This window comes from Chiroxiphia lanceolata, chromosome 5, assembly GCF_009829145.1.
Source record: "Chiroxiphia lanceolata isolate bChiLan1 chromosome 5, bChiLan1.pri, whole genome shotgun sequence".
Lineage (NCBI taxonomy): Eukaryota > Metazoa > Chordata > Aves > Passeriformes > Pipridae > Chiroxiphia > Chiroxiphia lanceolata.
In genome coordinates, this window is record NC_045641.1 from 37,181,763 (window position 1) to 37,201,107 (window position 19,345).

At 38.5% G+C, this 19,345-nt stretch overlaps 1 protein-coding gene across 2 annotated transcripts in view; it reads left to right on the forward strand.

Moving 5' to 3' along the window:
- Positions 1 to 19,345, forward strand: part of TRHDE (thyrotropin releasing hormone degrading enzyme) — a 208,332-nt gene that overhangs the window by 129,981 nt on the left and 59,006 nt on the right. For both annotated transcript variants that reach the window (XM_032688741.1, XM_032688742.1), the window contains 2 exons: positions 4,864 to 4,929; positions 7,141 to 7,328. In XM_032688741.1, the coding sequence (XP_032544632.1) occupies positions 4,864 to 4,929; positions 7,141 to 7,328 (254 nt within the window). The remainder of the gene's footprint in view (positions 1 to 4,863; positions 4,930 to 7,140; positions 7,329 to 19,345) is intronic.

Sequence of the window (19,345 nt, forward strand, 5' to 3'; positions counted from 1 at the left end):
GAATGTTAGGCAGTGTCAAGGTAATATGCAATAGCAGCTTTGATGTTAGTAGTGTGAAGGAAGGGAGAAAAAAGGTGGCATGTTATAGTCCATGAGTCAGCATCTGTCAGTGTGTGGTGGCTTAGGTATACAAATTTCTAGGAAAACAAACATACTGGATTTGATACGAGGAACCTTAGAGCCTGGTTTCCACCTGAACTAAATGTTTTTATTTGTAACTTTAAATCTTTGGTGATATACAGCAGTCATGTATAAAACCATTCAACAAGAACATATTGTAGGCTGAAGGGAGGAAGATGTGTACTGAGGAGTAGAAATGAAATATACAAAAGGGAGGTAGAGGCAAGTCTGCTGTTTCCTGAGTCCTGAGAAAGGAGGAACATAGCCACAAGAATTTGAGACCAAAATAGCTTGCTACTTTTTCCTCACTTATATAGATAGTGGAATTTCCCAGTTACCTTTAGGAGAAAAATTAAGTTATTCAATGCCCATCTGTTGCAGATCTCAGCACCACTCATGAAAGTCAGGACAGGAGCTGTTCCTTCAGCCAACCAATCAACTTCATGCAGATTAACTGAGAAAGGAGTTTGGTCCTAGAATTAATATTTCAGTTCCTGGTTATAGATCTAAATTCTCCTCTGAAAGTAAGATGCATGTTTGGAGACTTGTTCCCCCTTTACAGCTGTTTAACCTCTTGGCAGTTTTCAGTCACTACCGTTTATTAGTTGTGAGCATTATCATATTTGGATGGTGGGAAGGTTCAGTTTTTTGAAACGAAGAGGCTCAGTTCCTAGCTAATATTGAAAATTAATATTGCAAACATATGAAAGACTTTTTAATCTCCTTCTCTTAAAAAAATCTAATACAATAAAAGGCCTACCAGCTTAATCAATACAGCATTACTTAAAACATCTTTCAAAATTCTTTAGCATTTTTGACTATATTTGTATGACTGTTCGAGCTGTCTGCTTCAGATTTCAAGTAATAATTTCAAAAGCATTGAGCCTTTTAATTTTTTTGTGGGGGTGTTAAGATTATTCTTTGATGACATATTATACTACAATCTAAATCTTTTGGGATTTCTTAAAAGAACTTATATTTTGGTTGTGCAGTAAATGGACTTTGATTTCATGGTGTGACAAATTCAGGATATTTATTTATTTGCTTGTTTGTTTGATGTTAGAAATTGCTAAAACACATGTCAGAAAACCGCATTGTCTCATTAAATTTTTTATTGATAGAGGTGAATGGATCGTATTCCAGTACTCGTTTTGGCAAAGAGTGACTTCATATTTTAATGCCAGGAAGTTAGGAAGGATATTACGAGTGGATGCTTACTGAAAATGTAAACCCAAATGATCATTTTCGTGTGTGTGTTTGATTAATTTTTGTGTTGAGTGGCGCTGCATTAGGGTCTTTCTACTTTCCCCATGACAAAAAAGAAATTTAGGGGCAGCATTACAGTGAAGGAGAAAGGAAGAGTTGTAGAAGAGCACTCTTGAATCTTGAATTAAGATTTTCATGCCATCTTTTGTGCTTACCCGTACTGCAGGGTTGTAGCTGAGAGGAAAATGGCTAATGTGTGTCTTCATGCTCCAGCATACTCCAGTTGATGGAATAGCTTTTGTAGGTGATAGACTTGCAAGTTTATGATGGGAAGCAGCCTTGCAACCAGATGGTTTTGGGCATATGTGTTTATAAATAAGTAGCTTTAAGTCACTTTGCCTCCTTTGGAGCTGTGCTGAGCGCAGCTGAGATTCAGACAGCTGTGTTTTCAATGTCATTCCCCTTTTCTGTTCTGTGGCTTGCATCTCTCTTCTGTTTGCTTTGGTTTTTCTATTGAATGTATGGGCAAAGGGGTGGTTAATACTCCTGCCCTGGAGAATTACTGTGAATGAGAGCGTATATTCTGCCTCTTTGCAAGCTACTTAAGACTTAGATATGGGTCTCCAGGAGGAAAAATGCATTATATTCCTGCTTGTTCTATCCTTAGAACAGACAAGCGGGGTGTGTACACATCTTTGGCTCCTGTTTTACTACTTCCTGACATGTGTTGGATGCTGATACATGTAAGCCTTTTATCTTCTTTTTTAAGTTGAGTGCTGTCCATGGAAGATACTTCAAGAGAGGTTGATAATCTGGTAATGAAAGTTCAGGCTGGATCATAGAGACCCTAGCTATCTTTGGAGTCAGCAGCTGGGGAGGTGGTAACAAAGTGGAACTTTGCAGCAGAGCTGGAGGTGGTTGGATCTGACAGTGTTCAGTGTAAAACCAAGCTCTCTGAGGGAGACACATTCAATACAGATCTGTAAAAGCATGGATGGCTTGTGGTGAGTGAAGTAGGGAACAGTAATGCACTATGTCTTTTAGTGCCACAACTAGGAAGCAGCAGATAAAACCAGCAGACAGGCAGGTGTTTGAAAGAGGAACCTTGACACAACAGATCACCAAAGTGGGAAATGCTTTTTCGTAAGATGTTGCAAATGCTAAACACTTATATAGGTTCAGAAGGCAACCAGCCAAATTCACAGAAGATAACTATTAAATGCAAGGATACTAGTCTGCTCAGGGCTTCTTGTGCCATGAAGTACTGGATGATGGAAGAGCATTCTTGAGGGGGTACCGCTGTATGCTTTTCCAGTTTTATACCCTTTCCAGGTGCCTGCTACTGGTTATTGTTGAAAACAGGATATATGAGGATATTTCATGGGCCCTGCTTCAGAAGCCTTTTGCTCTTGTGCCTGTAGAAAGTGCACTAAGATTTGGGATTGCATTGTAGATTTACTACTGAAAACCTGTGTCACTTAGGACTGGTTTTTGTGTAGTATGCTTTTGATAGCAGTCCTAGTTTGATGCTATATTTAAGGTCCTGATGAAATTTTCATAAAATAATGAAAAAAATTGGTGATTACCTGTATGGTACCAGGACTGTACTTGGATGTTATGTTTCTCATTGTATTTTCTTTTTTCATTGTAAAGGTTAGGATTCCTTTTGTTTTCCTTTGTGAGATAAACATGTTAGATTGGAGGATAATACATTTTTAACTGACTGACAAGCCGCATTTAAACCTCCCAATGTGTGTATTGCGAGGAAAAAAAACCAAACTAAACAAAACCCAAAAGAAAAGGGCGGAAGTATTTAGTCTCTTTGCAGTCTTCCTGAAAGCAAAATGCAAAAATCAAATAAAATGTCCAATGGTAGGTTGGTAAGCATGGATTCCTCAAGTGTTCCACCCATTTTGTTTTGCTCTGTAACAATTCTGAAAGCATCTCTCAGAAGGAACAATATATGCAGCATTTTCTTGTACTGCTTAGAATGCGGATTGTATATTTGTTGTTATTTATTTACCGTGTCCCACTTTTGTTTATTCCTATTTTAGCTTTCTAATTTGCAATTCCACTTCTTTAACTTTGGAAGTTATTAAATATTTCACTGTGCCTTAAGTGATTCTGTATTTTTAGACAAAATGGAAGCACCGAGTGCTATAGATGCAGACTATATAATACTGTCTTTTTTCCGAGTTAGTCTCATGACATTGCTAAGGCTCAGCACTGCATTTACAGTGTTCTCATTTAGCCTTCCTAGTTTGTGATTAAATGGGAGTTGCTGCTTGTCTTACTATGAGTTGGCTGACAAAAGCTAAATCTGTCACAGGTGCTACAATTTGTGTATCAGAAAATTTGTTTTCCAAATACTAATTATTCCCAAAATATCTGACTTCACACAAAGCACAGATAACACAGTCAGCAGATTTGTCCCAGTTTTATCATTGTGCTGTAAATTAGGGTTTGTCTTCTAGGGCTTGTAAAGTGAAGATGGTAGAAATTCAAATGCAGGAGAACCAATTGATTTACAACCTCTGATGTGTTTCTGCACTTAATTCTTCCAATCAAAATTGAAATGTATGTTATTCAAATAATCACTGCTAAATTTCACTACTCTAACTAAATGAGCTGTTGTCTAGGGACATAGGATAGTGGGAAAAAACAGTGTTGTCTCTTGAGAAGTCATTTAATATAGGAAGTGTTTTATGTCTGAAAGACCTAGACTTAAGCTGGTCGTATGCTTAAACTATTAATTTGGAAGTTACTTTAATATGATGGAAGCTTATCAGGAATTATCTTTCTGGTTGTTATGGGAGAAGAATGGACCCTCAGTTATTGAAACTGTGGTGGAATAAGTGCAAGCGTTCAGTTTATACCCTCCTCAGATTCTGTCATGTATGGAGTGAAAACACACATGTAGGTACCTGTGCTCAATCACTGAGCTGAGTTCCTGTCCCCTGTCCTCCACTGCTCCTTGTCATGGTGAGTCTTTGCGATAACCTGTTATCGCCCCAGTTGCCAGTGTGGTGTATTTTGACATTGAAGGGCCAGGATCTCCCTAGATAGGAGTTTGTAGTTCAGATAGATAGGCTGTTTTCAGTTAAATCTTTTGTAATGAATCCAACAGTCATCTGAGTGAGTAAATTTTTGACACTAGATGCAGAATGACCTGCTAAAATGGCAATTGGAACTGGGTTTCAGCAGCTTTTCCTTTCATTGCTGAGAATTACCTAGGAATCCCTTCTAAGATTAGACATCTATCTTAAATATATATTCAAAATATTTAGTTTATAGATTGACCTACACAGAAAAGAACATTGAATATTGTGAATGAAATTTTTAGCAACAATTTTTGCATTGCAAACTAGCTTAAGAAACTGTTTATTTATTCCCTTAGGATGAACATATTGTATATTTCTAGATTTCTAACAAATGCAAACATTGATGGGATTTTACTTCTAATAGCAGTGATTCACAGCTCTAGTTGTTTGGCTTGTGTATAGTAATACTGCTTTGTGTTTTATTTTATTTCTGTAGGACTATTTAACCATTCACAAGTATGGCAATGCAGCCAGAAATGATCTCTGGAACACATTGTCAAAGGTAAAATGCTTTAATCTATTGCACTAAGGGATAAGCAGGAATTTACTGTGCTATTTTTCTTGGTGAGGTTAGAAGTGAATAGTGCATATTGAGATCTTCAAACCCCAGAATAAATACAAAAATTGATGCCAAGAAATTCCATTTGAGTTAGCCTAGTAGCAATATTAAAATATGGTTTTTTTCAGCATTTCTATTCTTTGTTATGTTAGAATATATTTTTTGCATGTGCTATGTCACTGATGTGTAGTGAAAGATACTTCATAGAATCTACTGTCATTGACTTCAGTGGCAGCATGCTGAGGCCCATACGCTGCAAAAGACTTGGCTTGTGTTTCTAGAGCCTGGTCTGGGGATATATGAGGAAAGGGTATAAGTTTCATAAAGTGAGCCAAGCATGCCTGAATTTCTTCCCTACATGGCTAATCTGAGCTGGTACAGTCAGAGAGTTTTGGCATAAGTACCAGCCCAAGCCATACAGAACATGGCAATCTAGTTGTAACTATTGACATCAAAGCTAGATTTCAGCTGGAGGTCAAGACATCTGCATTTATCTAGACAAGCAGGTAAGCTAGGTGTCCAAGCTCCAGTTGTTCTGAGTGAGTCTTAAGTTGCCCATTCATAGACTTCTAATAATGTTTACCTTAGTTTATCCTGTCTGTCTTCCAGCTGCCACATGATATAAGCATGTCCATTAGAGGTACACCAGTTCTGAAAGAATGTGTTGAGTATTTTAGGACATGTTGTTTGATATTTGGTGAATAGGAACAACTGGAGTCCCAGAAATCTAGTCAATATAGTCAGCACAGCATAGAGAGCAATTCAGTTGACTAGCCATTATATGATTATTTTATAAAGAGCCTGACTTCTGACTGTTGACTAGGGACTTGAGATAGTTGCTCAAATATAGGCAGCTAGGGCCAGAATAGGTGCAGTAGTATGTTCAAGACATTAAGGTGTGTCTAATAGATTTAACGTAATTGTTAAATTATGTTATATGATATATGGAGAAATCTGTGCTCTTCTGAAGTGGCAGGTAAAGGTCAAATGACATTAACGACATACGTGTGGGCAACTGAACCAAGTCCTATGTCTGTACTGACTGCTAATGAGTTGAGGCATGTAATATACAGTCAGGCTTTTAAATGTATGTCTTAATCTGAAGCTGAATGCCACTGCAGAAGTCTTTCTTGCTTGTCACCTGGTGCTTTTCTCTGTTAAAGCCTTTGGGGCAGTTCTGGGTGATGGAAGGTCAGAGGGATGTATGTAGTCTTGAGAGAACTGCAGAACACACAGCTAATAAAGTAGAACAAAAATGAGACTGTATTTTGATCCGTAACCACTATGGCTGTATTGTATGCTCATATCTATTGTTACAGCTAATTGTTTGCCTCAGCTGTAAATGCATTTGTTGTCAGCCACTTTGTTCCAATTGCAGCTTCAGTTCTGAAGACATCTTCTGCTTGTATTCATCAGAGGTTGCTTGGTCTGTGATCTCGGACTGTGTTTGACAGCTAGGAACATTTCCATCACTGAAGAACAAATGATGCCTGTCATTCTCCTCATGCCAAGTCTCATCTCCCATGAGACTTGGTAGTATCTCTTTGTATTTCAGCTGAAACAGCATTTTTATTGACATATGGAATCAAATATGAACACATTAATCCTCCATGTGTTATGACAGGTGCAGTTTATGAAGCAGCAGGGGTTATCTCAGAATACATAGCCTCACTTTGGACGTAAGGGACAATATTTTCAAATAACTAGTCATTTGATTTTCAGAGCAGAGGAGCTCTGTTAATTTAGAGCCCTTCAAATGTGCCTTGTTGGAGATACCCTAGATCAACTAACACTTTTTTAACCTTAGCTGGTCAAGAATATATTTTGGAGACAGCCACCCAGTATTTCTGTGACTGTTGTTAAAATCCTGTAAAACAGGTGTCTGAGTGATGTGAGAAACATGATTTTCTGACTGTCACTCTCCTCTCTGTTAAGATTACTCAACATTTATTTTTAAGAAGTACAGAGGCTTTTGGTTCAGTTATGTAGTGTGTGTATTGGGTGTAAACGTGTATGTGTGTCTGCACACACATGTGATGGTTATTTCAACCTCCAAAACTAGTTATGATCTCCAGGACCAAAAAAAAAATAAAATTTTACATGTTGGGTGATGATACTGCTTCAATGTATTGAAACTTTTCTTTTTCCTTCAAGGCTTTGAAAAGGGTTGGAAAATCGGTAAATATCCAAGAAGTAATGGATCAATGGACACTACAGATGGGTTATCCTGTTATCACTATCTTGGGAAATGAAACTACAGACAACATCATAGTCATCTCCCAAGAGCGTTTTGTTTATGATAGTGATGCTAAACCCAAGGATCCTTCTCGTGGAGACAACAGGTACTTATATTTCTCAGTATCTTTCAAGAAGCTGTAATAGTTTAAGTAAGTGCTTTATGTGAAGATGGCCCTTTAGAAATCTGAACTTTGCTTGGTATCAATAGCATGTGGTGACCCTTCTGTTTGAACTGTAAAGTTGAGGCTAGTTAAAAGAATTGAAAAAAACTTCCCATTTGCATCCTGACAGTTCTCTGTGACAGCGTCTTTCATCACACATCTGTTTCCTCTCCTTTTCTTTTGATTTTGTCACACTCCATGAAGTAATTTGGAATGTGGTTGTAAGGTCTGATACTTCTTTTTAAGAAATTGTTTGGAGTGGACCTCTCCATGCTAATACATTGATTAGGCAGACGTAAATGCGTGTCAGATACATACTTTGCTTGACTTGGGAAACAGTCAGGAGCTGAACTGGACCTCTGTACAAGGCAGGGGGTTCTAGTGGTTTCATTTTTGAAGCCAGCTGAACTGGTCCTATGGGAACTGTAACACTGGCTGAAATTGGCATCTCTGCCTCTACCCTTTTTCCACTTATATTGTTTTTTTCCTGCTCCCAACTGACTCCACACACTTCCCTCATTCCAGAGACAAGCTGACTTTCCTGGCTGATCCTGGAGAATCCTCATTGTTTAAAGCAGTTTTGGCGTCGTATTTTAAGGCCGAGAATATAGAGCTTATGATAGAGAATTGCAAGATAGCCTTTGAAGTTTCTGTGTTGACCTGTTCATGTTGGTGGGAAACTGTCAACCTGAAATACTCTGTTTGTCCAGTAGATTTAAATTATTAAAATTTAATATGAAATTTTGATTGACGTATCTGGAGCTTGTAGAATATTCCTGTTGAGGAAGGCCTAAAATCATACTTACATTTATTGGAAAGCGTTTAGAAGTTCATTATCCTTTTCTAGAACATGAATATTATGGAACTCAAACATGACACAGAATAAACAGTTGTTTTTCTGGCTGTATTGGAGCAAACTAAGAGGGTATTAAACATCTGTTTAAGTTCTGGGCTGAAATGATTTCCTTTTTGAAAAAGAGATAAAACAACTGAAGGTGGAGTGTTGGAAGTGTTCATGACTCACTGTTCAGTGCAGCAGGATAGAGATTCTCCCATATTCACCTGAGAATTTCTTTTGTCCAAGTGTATATATGCGTAATGTAATGTGAATTTTACTACTCAGAAGAACAGAGATTATTAGTTTTTTGATTGACTAAAACAGATATGTTAAGCCTTTTAAGTATTGCAGAGACTTTCTTAAATAGATTTTCTAGGTATTCAGTATTGATTGAAATAACTTCTGCTGTATTTCATGTGTAAAGACTACTGAGTGTGTAAATGATACCAGGAGTGATGTGGTGGGTTGACCTGGCTGGATGCCAAGTGCCCACCAAAGCTGCTCTATCACTCCCTTCTCAGCTGAGCTGAGAAAGACTCATGGATCGAGATAAACACAGGGAGAGATCACTCACTAGTTATTGTTACAGGCAAAACAGACTTGACTTGGGGGAAAAAAAAGTAAAATTATTGCCAATCAAATCAGAGAAGGGTACCGTATAAATACAAATGAAATCTTAAAATACCTTCCCCCCAACCCTTCCTCTTTCCAGGCTTAACTTCACTTCTGATTTTCTCTACCTCCTTACCCCAGAAGTGCAGGGTAACGGGAATGGGGCCTGCAGTCAGTTCATCACTCATTGTCTCTGCTGCTCCTTCCTCCTCAAGTGGAGGGCTTGTGACACTCTTCCCCTGCTTCAGGATGGGGTCCTTCTCATGGGAGACAGTCCTCCATGAACTTCTCCAATATGAAGCATTCCCATGAGCTGCAGTTCTTCACAAACTGATCCAGCATGGATTCCTCTCACAGGATGCAGTCCTTCAGGATCACACTACTGTAGCATGTATCCCTTGTGGAGTCACAAGTCCTATCAGCAAACCTGGTCCAGTGTGGGGTCCTTTCTCCAGGGGGGCCACAGGTCCTGCCAGGAGCCTACTCCATCCTGAGCTTCCCATGAGGTCACAATCTCCTTTGGGCACCCACCTGCTCCAGTGTGGGGTCCCCTACAGGATGCAGGTGGATCTCTGCTCCATTGTGGACCTCCATGGGTTACAGGGGCACAGCTGTCTCACCATGGTCTGCACCATGGACTGCAGGGGAACCTCTGCTCTGGCACCTGGAGCACCTCCTCCCACTCCTACTCCACTGACCTCAATGTCTGCAAGACGGTTCCTCTCACATATTCTCTTTTCTTCAACTGCTCTTTCTCAGCAGTATTTTCCCCATGTTACCCCAGAAGCACTACCACTGTTACTTATGTGCTTGACCTTGGCCAGCACTGGGTTGATCTTGGAGCTGGCTGGCACTGGCTCTGTTGAACATGGGGGAAGCTTCTGGCAGCTTCTCACAGAAGCCACCCCTGTAACACTCCTGCTACCAAAACCTTGCCATGCTAACCCAGTACAAGTGAGAATTAGATTTAGTTTTATTTTCATACGTGACATTAATTCATAATTTAAACTGTATCTTGCGATATGTGGAACAGTATTATTCTACACCAGCAGGGCCAGTTCTGCTGGGTTTCTTAGGAGATTTTGTCCACAGATTTTATCACAATTATTATTTCTAAATATTGGAAATAAGATTTAGTGCTATAGAAAGCACAAAGACAGATATCAACATGAGCCCTGCCAGGAATTTAGTGGCCTAACAGGCAGTACAGTACATATGTGTATCTCGTTTGGCAAGTCTCTTTATCCTTCTTTTCCTGCTTTGGATTTGTTTTTTTTCTGTGCTTCCATGTCCTTTTAATCACAAATGAGAAGGCCTTTGCCCAAGGAAAGCTTTACAGATGAATTGTTTACTCCAGCCAGTTAGAAGACAAAGTTAATTTACCGCTTCCCAGTTGAAGTTATTTGAAAGTCATACTATGTAAGTATAAATACAAAAGAACAGGAACCATATACATTTAGCAAAAGGTGAAACTTACCTATGCCATTCACCTTTCAAAAAACATCCATCAACTTACAATAAAGTCTTATGACTTAGTTATAAATCGGTGCCTGGAGTGTTATAAAACTGACCATGCAATTTGTTCGTGCACTGCCCACAGAACATGTGGCTAGATATGTGCAATGGCTCTGTGTCATTAATGTCCTTTCATATCGACATATTAAGTAAAAAGCAAGACTGACATACTGAAAATAAACTTAATCTTTTAGCCAGCAATGACCTAGATATTTTTCAGGGTTTTTTTGGTGTGATATGTTTTTTTTCCCCCTACTGGAGAAGTCACTATTGCTTCAGTTACTGTGAAAGCAGTAGACAGGGAAAATCACATTACTGTGGGGCCATTTGATAATTCATGATGCATTACTCTACCTTGGTTTTTAACATTGAAAGAGCTGAGCTTTGTATGACATGATACAGCTTTTCTACAGGTACACCAAGAGGAGTGATAACTGGAATGGAAAGAGCACATTGAGGGACATTAAACACTACTGGGTTTGCTGATGTTTGATGATGAGATCTATCTATCTATCTATCTATCTATCTATCTATCTATCTATCTATCTCATCAACGTGCAATCTTTGGAGGTGTTACGTATCAGTGGCCTCAGTCACAGTCCAATAAAGTTGGTGCTTATTTCCCCTGAATGACCTATGAATTTAGGTGTTATATGTGTGGCTTCCTGAGGAGCCATAGTAGGCACTATAAATAATGGGGAGCAAATATTGTTTATGCCACATTTGAGGTCATGGTCTTGCAGGGCAGGCAACATTGGCTTCCTTAGGGTAGTTTAACTATGGATAAATTTTGATGATCATTTTAAACACCATAAAGAGTAGAGCTGCACAAAACACAGAAAAATGTACAGGTCCAGGCTTTTCCAGGAGTTTATCATCTAAACAGACAATACAGTTTGCACTGGAAGGCTCCAGGGAAGGCTCTTAAAGCATCTATCTGCCATATAGTCTTTAGTTATCCAGAGGTGGGACTGTAGTTTGGTATGGCACAGCAATAAATGTCAATACTATTGCCTTCAAAATGATGAGGAGTTTAAATTTCTGGTTCAGATGCTTTCTAGGCAAATTTAACTTTGCCTTACTGTAGAAAGAGTTACTTTAGAGTAGGTCTTTCAGATGTATCTACTGCATAAGAAATGTAAATAGTCAACCAAGTATTTCAGAACCATTCTAGTTTTATAAAATGTCTGTGCTTTTCTTTATGCTGTGTATTTATGCAGCAATTAACTGTTAAAAATTAAAGTGAAGCTGCATATGTAATTTTTCTCTCTGAAACCATATAGAGGAGTACAGAAACGGCAAGCAGATTTTTTAAGTGATAAATGGTAAAAGTAAAAGTTGTTGATACCTTTGGCTGTGGTTGATGCCTAGTCTATTATTGTAAGTATCTTTAATTCTTCTACAGAAGAGAATGATTACATATAGTTGATTTTCCAATCTCATGTATATTTGGGCTCCATGTCTTTATACGTGCAAAAAATTGTGTTTCAACAGCCATACATATATAAACTGTGATTTAACTCTGTACATAGAATCAACTGTAGGGCATGCTAAACTCTAATATTTGACCTGAAATTATAGAAGGTATACAATTTCACTTCTTTGCAAACTGAACACAGATTTTGCTTGACACTTACATGGTCACATCCATAGTTCTCATTTTATGAGAAAATAAAACTAACAGTGACAGACACTGTTTCTAGAAATGCCATTCCTTAGAATGGCCAAAATCAGCAGCCTTGATTTGAATGTCAAAGCGTATGGTTGGTACAATGCTTCAGTAAAAATTTCAACTTATCCAAGCAAAACTTTAAAACTCCTTTAATAACTGTATAATTCATATTCTACCCCCATATAAAAATCCTTTATTTAAGTGTAGGTTTGGTCCTGGACTCCTGTATACCTCTGTGAGAATGGATTATGCTCTTACATTATAAGGCTACAGGGGAGAAGGTGATATTACATCTGACAGGGTTCACTGGGTTTCCCTGCTGACAGAAAATGATGATTTTGAGGCACTAGTCTCATCCATCATTACAAGAATGGCTCACAGATATGACAAGAAATTTTATGAAAAATAATCTGTGGTCTAGGCAATAAACTAACCAGTTTTGATGAAATCCATAAACCTTTTATATACTCAATTGAAGAGCAGACCAAAGCTTTCTGCTTGTGAGTATGTTTTGCCTTTTAAAAATATATAGAGTTTGTATCTTCAAAAGTGGAGAAATAACCTTTCTAATGTTATCAAAATAATTAAGTTAATGTTGCTGGGATAATATTCATTTATACAGTGTTCTTATCATGCATGCAGTTTCCATAGCTAATCTTTGCTTGTTCATGATAATATCCTAAAGGGAAGTGTCTTGCTGGGTGTTGAACACAGCTAGCTGTGAGGAAAGAGAAAAAAGGAAGATGTACAAATTGGGATATGAACAGGATATTCATGTGTGCTGTGGTGTAGTAATCCTCTGTACCTTTCTCCATGTACTGGAACCAGGGAAAATTCAGTCGAATAGTGCAAGCCAGGAACATGACCATCAAAACTAGAGCTGTACAGGCTCATGGGGCTAACACTGTGTAGTAATTATGACAGCTGAAAGGCTTTACAATGGATGGCAGAGCTGCTCAGCAGTCACTCCACCTCAAGGTGAATGATTAACTTCAGAATTTATTTCCATTCAGGTCTCTTCTGAATTCCTACACAAAGTTCATTTATTTATTCAGGCTTTGCAGAAAAAGGGCTGTGCTTGTCCCCTTTACTGATAATTATTTGCATAGTAAAAGCATAGCTGTCTTTGGATATCACCATGTGTATTCTTATTCAGTTGTAGGATGTTGTCACTTGAGCAGTGATGGGGAACTTACTCTGTCCACTTGTCAGCTAAGGAGCTGGTTAAACACAAAACAAAATGTTAGGAGCACAAGGGGAATGCTGATTAGTATCTATGAGATGTTCTTAGAGCAATTGTGGATTAATGTAGCATATGTAGTATTAATTATGTAATAAAAAAGGACCATAATATGGACAAATATTATTCCATAAACTGAGGAAAGAGGGCTAACAAAATATAAATAGAAAAAGAAGTGCTCATTTACCTCCCTGTCTCTGGGAAGTATCCTCTAATCTTCCATTTTCTCATGTCCTCTAAGTGTTTTCTTTCATCTTTGCTATACCTGAAACATTATGCTTGTGTCAGCATTTGTACTAGAAACAACTTTTGTGTTGCTACCTAGGGAGTAGATGTGGTACCTTAGTTCACTTGGATTGACCTCAGTGCCTCTATATCAGCTGTAATAATGAAGGGAACAGGCTCCAGGAAAGGAAGGTACAGTGTATTAGACACAGAGGAAATGGAATTAACAGAAATCAGATGAAAAAATCAAGAGTCCTTAGTGGATCACAGAACTGTGTGTGAACACTGTGTGAACACTGCCAGATACTGATTTAACCATTTTTTTTAGCTAGTCAAGCAGGGACTTGAAAATACTTTTTCTTGCAGAAGAAAAGCGTGAGGCTCTCCTTCTCTTTACATGTGCACTGGAGCAGAGGCCAGGTCTGTGACACCAATTGATCTTGTCCTTTGATGGGTATTGGGACAGTCCTTAACCCCAGCAGCGTGAGAGAGGACAGTGCTGTGCAGAGTGCTACTCCTCCAAAGGAGTGGGCACAAGGGCTGCCTCAGTGAGTGACCTGGAGGAAGCCTGCCTGCCTCAGCACGTGCCTTTGCTGTTGGGTGCTGGTGTTTGCCAGCCCAGCCCTTGTGCTGTGCTCTGCTTGTTGAAATATGATTCTTTTAATGTAAAAGCCACTAGAAAATACTATTTTTTGTGTTGCCTTTTCATTTTCTAGAGGCTTTTCTGATTGTTGCCTATTTTTTTAAATCAGAATAGGAAGTGCTTTTAAAATCTGTTCCTGTACATATCTGTGCTGGTGTCTCCAGCAAGATTATGATTTTGCTGCTTGCAAAGATCTCAGAAATGCCAATTCTAATTTAGCGCTTTATTTCCAAAACTATTTCACAGCTTCTATTTGCAAGAAACTTCTCTCGCTGGGAAACTTCCAGGATGCTCTGGCATGTAGTATGTGGGCAACTTTTAGTGATAGAATTTGCAGAATGCTAAAGAAGACAAAATTGGTGTATTGTGTCATTGCTTCCTGTGCAGTGGCAGCACTGGTATCCTGACAGAAGCTAGGCTGACAGGGAAAAGCTTTTACTGCATTTTATTATCACTCCAAAATGTGTCACTTTTCTCATCTTATTTGCTAATACTAACTCTCAGGAATTTCTAGATACCCAAACTAGTTAATTAACTCACAGTAATTAAATCAATTCCATGCTGAGAGAAGAAGCATGTACTTGAGGGCAGAACTGTGTTATAATGTAGAGTGAAGTGGGGAGATGAAGAGGAGAATAAGGGCAGCAGTGCTGGTGGGGAGCTACTTAACAAGCAGGGGGTAAGAGAGGGAACGCTGCATGGCAGGATGCAGACATGAGCTGGAATTTGGAGCATTAAAGTTGTATAGCTGGAACAGGCAAATATGGAGTACGAGGGAAATGATGTTTAAGGTGGGGGCTTTAGTGAGGTAAGGAGCAGATTGGGGAAAGCCCAGACAGCATTTGGCAGAGCCAAGTTTTATAGGAGGGATGAGGGTGGATAAATGGCCTTTTAGAAGTCAGAAATGTGAGTTCTCCATTGATCAGAGGATAAAGCTTCTAACATACTCTGTTTTTATGTTTTCTTCCTTCTGCTTTTTTAAGTTGCTGATAATGGGTTTCTTTTCCTTATGTCTTTGTGTGAGCCTTCAAACTCAATAGTAGAATTTTAGATTTTATGGAGAAGATACTTTGGTGGGAGACTCTTAGGGAAGTTTACTGAGGAAAGAGAAACAATCATAGGAATTGTATTTTGATTTTGCTTAAAACTACATTATTCAGAGGAAAAACCAGAACTGAACGTTGGAATATGCTGAAAAATGCTTAGTACAAAGTCTCTGAGAACATATTGGAGGATTGTAAGCATAGCTAAAATGCTACTTTTATTCCTGCTAGGGCAGTCCCTTCTCAGCCCATAACGCATCCTTCTTTTCCATTCAGAGAAATCTCACACCTGCACTCTAGTCAAGGGGCTATGCTCATGGGTGAAAGACAACAAAGAGATGGGGTTTGCATGATCAGCACCATGTGTGCAATTCTGCAAGGATGTTTTGCACTGGTGCAAGACGGAACAGAGGATGCTGGAGAGATTAAGAGCTGTTAGTGCAGGGTAAAGAGGCAGCTGTTGGTATAGACAGTTAAAACTGCTTAAACCCAGCTTCTTTGTATCCATCTTTGATTCAGCACCGAAGGTTGCTTGTCAATTTCAAAAAATGAAGCGGTTTGTGTTTTGCTGTAAGAAAGGTAGTGTTAGGCAGGAAGGAGACAGCATGTACTGACAAAGAATTTGTAGTATTTGTTCTTTGCCCACAGCATTTTTCTAGATTTAGTAAGGTGCGCAGCCAGCACTGGCACTGAAATGAGTCAATTTTAGAGAGCTTCATGATATTTATAACCACCTGCTTTATAATTTATTTTTGGATTAAATATTAAGCTAATATTACACAGAACTTTATAGAAGGTTTGGTAATCAGATAATTATAATTATATTATATTATATTATCAGACAATGCATTTTTTTCTTTTCAAACTGGGTAATTTAATTTAAATTTACTCATTTAAATTACTTTGTGTCTACCATTAAAAAGGCAGCCAGACCAAAGTTAGATAGGATGCCAAAGACATACAGCTGTTTTCTAACAGACTGTGTAGGCTCTCATCTTGAGGCAACTCACAGTGCAGAGCCACACTTGAACTCTTTCATGCTAGGACTGCTGTTACAGCACTGAATCCTTTTCTTATGTTTAGGAATTTGTGTTGTCATTACATTGGTAAAGGCATTATATTTGGCATAAGACTCTTGGAGAATGTAATTTTCCCCCCTTTTTCCTTTTGTCAGCTCTAGGATTTACTTATTGTCAAAAATTATTCCAAAGATTCTTGTAAAGAAGGAATTAGAACTATGTCAGGGTAAAGGCAAACCAAAAAATCTGCATCTTTAATACATTGCTGTTAATCATGTTAATCACTGTTATGACCACAAAGGAATTGTAGTGTCAATGATTGTATTGAAATACATGCCTCCAAAATATATTTCACCATGCTGACATTGAAAATACTTTTCCCTCTGTATCTTTGTATTTATATTCTTATACAGGAGAAAACCTGAAGGATCCTAGACATTGTTCTTAGAAGCAGCTATCAGCCCTTCATTTAGAGTATACCAATATGATCGCCTTTTTTAATATGGGTTTCTAAATGAAAGCATACATAATAGACAAATACATAAAATTAGCAGCTATATTGAGACAGAACTCACTCTCAAGACTAAAATATGTTTCCTAGTCATTCTTATGCAATGTTAAATATTTCTCCAAACTATAAAGTACTATTAGTACTATAGTTTCATCCATGTGTGCAGCTAAGTATAATTTGTATTTAAAATATAATAGTCTCACAATTCCAAATACCTCTCAAAACCCAGAGTTTTGCTTCCCTCTGAAATGTATATTAGCTGTATTCAACTGCGCATCCAATCAGAGCCTTTGAAAATCTCCAAGTAGTTAAGAGGCAAGACTGCTCTGTAAATTGATTTCTGTTCATCCATGAGACATCTGTTAAGTTCACTTCTATTAGAAACTTGAAATACTCTTAAAAAACTGACACCTCAGATGTGGAGCCCATTCAGATCTATCAGGTGGTGAAGCCATTCTCTGCCTGGCAGCACCTATCAAGATCTGACCCCATTGGATTGTTTTGGTTGGTAGATTGGTCTGACTAAAAAATTGAATTCCTCCATAAGTGAGGCATTAGTGAGAAAGAAGAGCAGAATTAATACAAAAAGCTCAGTTAGGTTTTGACAGTATTTGGTATAGAAGGTAACACGAAGACTGCTAATTTTTAAGTAACATGTGCCTCATTTGGAATTTTGTTATCTGCTTACACAATACTGTGTATTACGTTGCACACTAAGTTAATTATGTCTGGACCCCTGGATGAAAAAAATTAGTCTGTATTACAGGCAGATACAGCTCCTTAAAGATTATACTGGAACACTGTCCTTAATTCACAGACCCCATCAAAGTCCGCCAAAGTTTTGTAAAGGGGCAAGAAACTCCTCTGCCCAGCATAGTGCAGAATGATCTTAGAGTAAGCACTTCCACAACCTTTTTCTTACCATCTTTTTCTGGTTGGTCATGTAGTCAGTGTTGTTAACTTCTCTGTCCCTTTTTTTTTACCTTAGCTTACCTTTTTATTGTTGACCCATCTGTTAGTCTTAGGACCCCTGTCTGTTAGTCTTGGGTGAGGACAGTACCATTGTAGTCCCAGGATCCCAATGTTAGCACTATTTCCTTTCCTCATTTTACTTAAGTCCAGCAAACCTTTGATATGCATCCTACAATTAATGTCCTGTGTGTCCCACTTACTGTGCCCCACTGTTTCGTTTCAGCACTGCATACAGTGCTGCAGTCAGAAATTCTCTGTCTGCAGGACTCATGAAAGTCCTGCCTGATTCAGATACCAGCAGGCCTTTTCCAGTTACTACGTACTGTCCTTTCTGAATTCAAGTTGGCTAACTGTGATATGTAACTTGATGAAGAAGTCTGCTGTTGTGTGCTCTTTCATCCCCCTTGTAGGGAATCCAACTTAATCAGTTACCTTACCAGTGTTATTCACCTGTTTCTCATTGTTGTTTGTACTAAACTTCTTGTTCTTACTCTGAACACAGGAATTAAGATCACACTGGGCATATGCAGGTGACCAGTGAATACCTCAAGCTGTGTTTAGTGGATCTCAGTTACTTGATGTTGTTCTTCCTGATCCATTTTTCATCTTGTATTTGTCTTAGCTACAAAGTTAATGAAATCTCCCCTTCCTATGTGCCATCTTCCATGCTGACAGAGTACAAGGAATCCCTTGACACCCTGTCTCAGTGTAGGAGGTGTAATACTTATGAGAGAGGGAATAACATGGTATTCTGTTGTGTTATGCCTCTGGGCAAAGCCTACAATCGCTTTACTGGCACGTATTAAATCTAATGAAATCTCTGTGTTCTTCAGTCTTGTGAGAATGGTACTCACAATATGAATATATTGTCAGCTTCTTATCCATTAAACAGAACTAACAATCTGTAGAATCACACTTAATAAAAGTATGTGATTTCCTGTAATATTCACATGAGCTTCCCCGAAACCTGAATTACTTCTTACTGAATGATGTACTATACTATATAATAACCTGGGAAAATCTCTGTGATGCTTTTAAATTATCTTTCCCAACACAATCTCTCTAGAAAGTGTAGCTTACAAAATTGTATCCTGCTGAGTTCTGCTTCATGTATAATCTCTTTCTGTAGCAGGAAGCTTGAAAGCTGTTCTGCTGTTCAACAACTTTCACTTGTTTCCCATGACCACCTTATCTCAGCCTAGGAATGAATGCTTCCAGATATCACTGCAACAAAGCTCATAATTTTGTACATTAGTTGAATACACTTTCAGGTTTTCTGTTAATAATAAATTATCTTCGAACCTTCACTATGTTAACATTCAAAATTCACTGAAAACAAAGGCTTTCTTTTGACTTATATTGTGGTTCAACCCCAATCAGCAACTAAGCCCCATGAAGCCACTTGCTCACTTCCCCCATGGGAATGGGGGAAGAGAACTGGAAGAGTAAAAGTGAGAAAACCCATGGCTTGAGATAAAGACTGCTTAGTAGAGAAAGCAAAACCTGTGTGCACAAGCAAAGCAAAACAGGGAATTTACTCACCACTTTCCATGGGTAGGCGGTTATTCAGCCATCCCCAGGAAAGCCAGGCTCCATCATGCATAACAGTTACTTGGGAAGACAAATGCGGTCACTCCAAATGTCCCCACTTCTTCCTTCTTCCCCCAGCT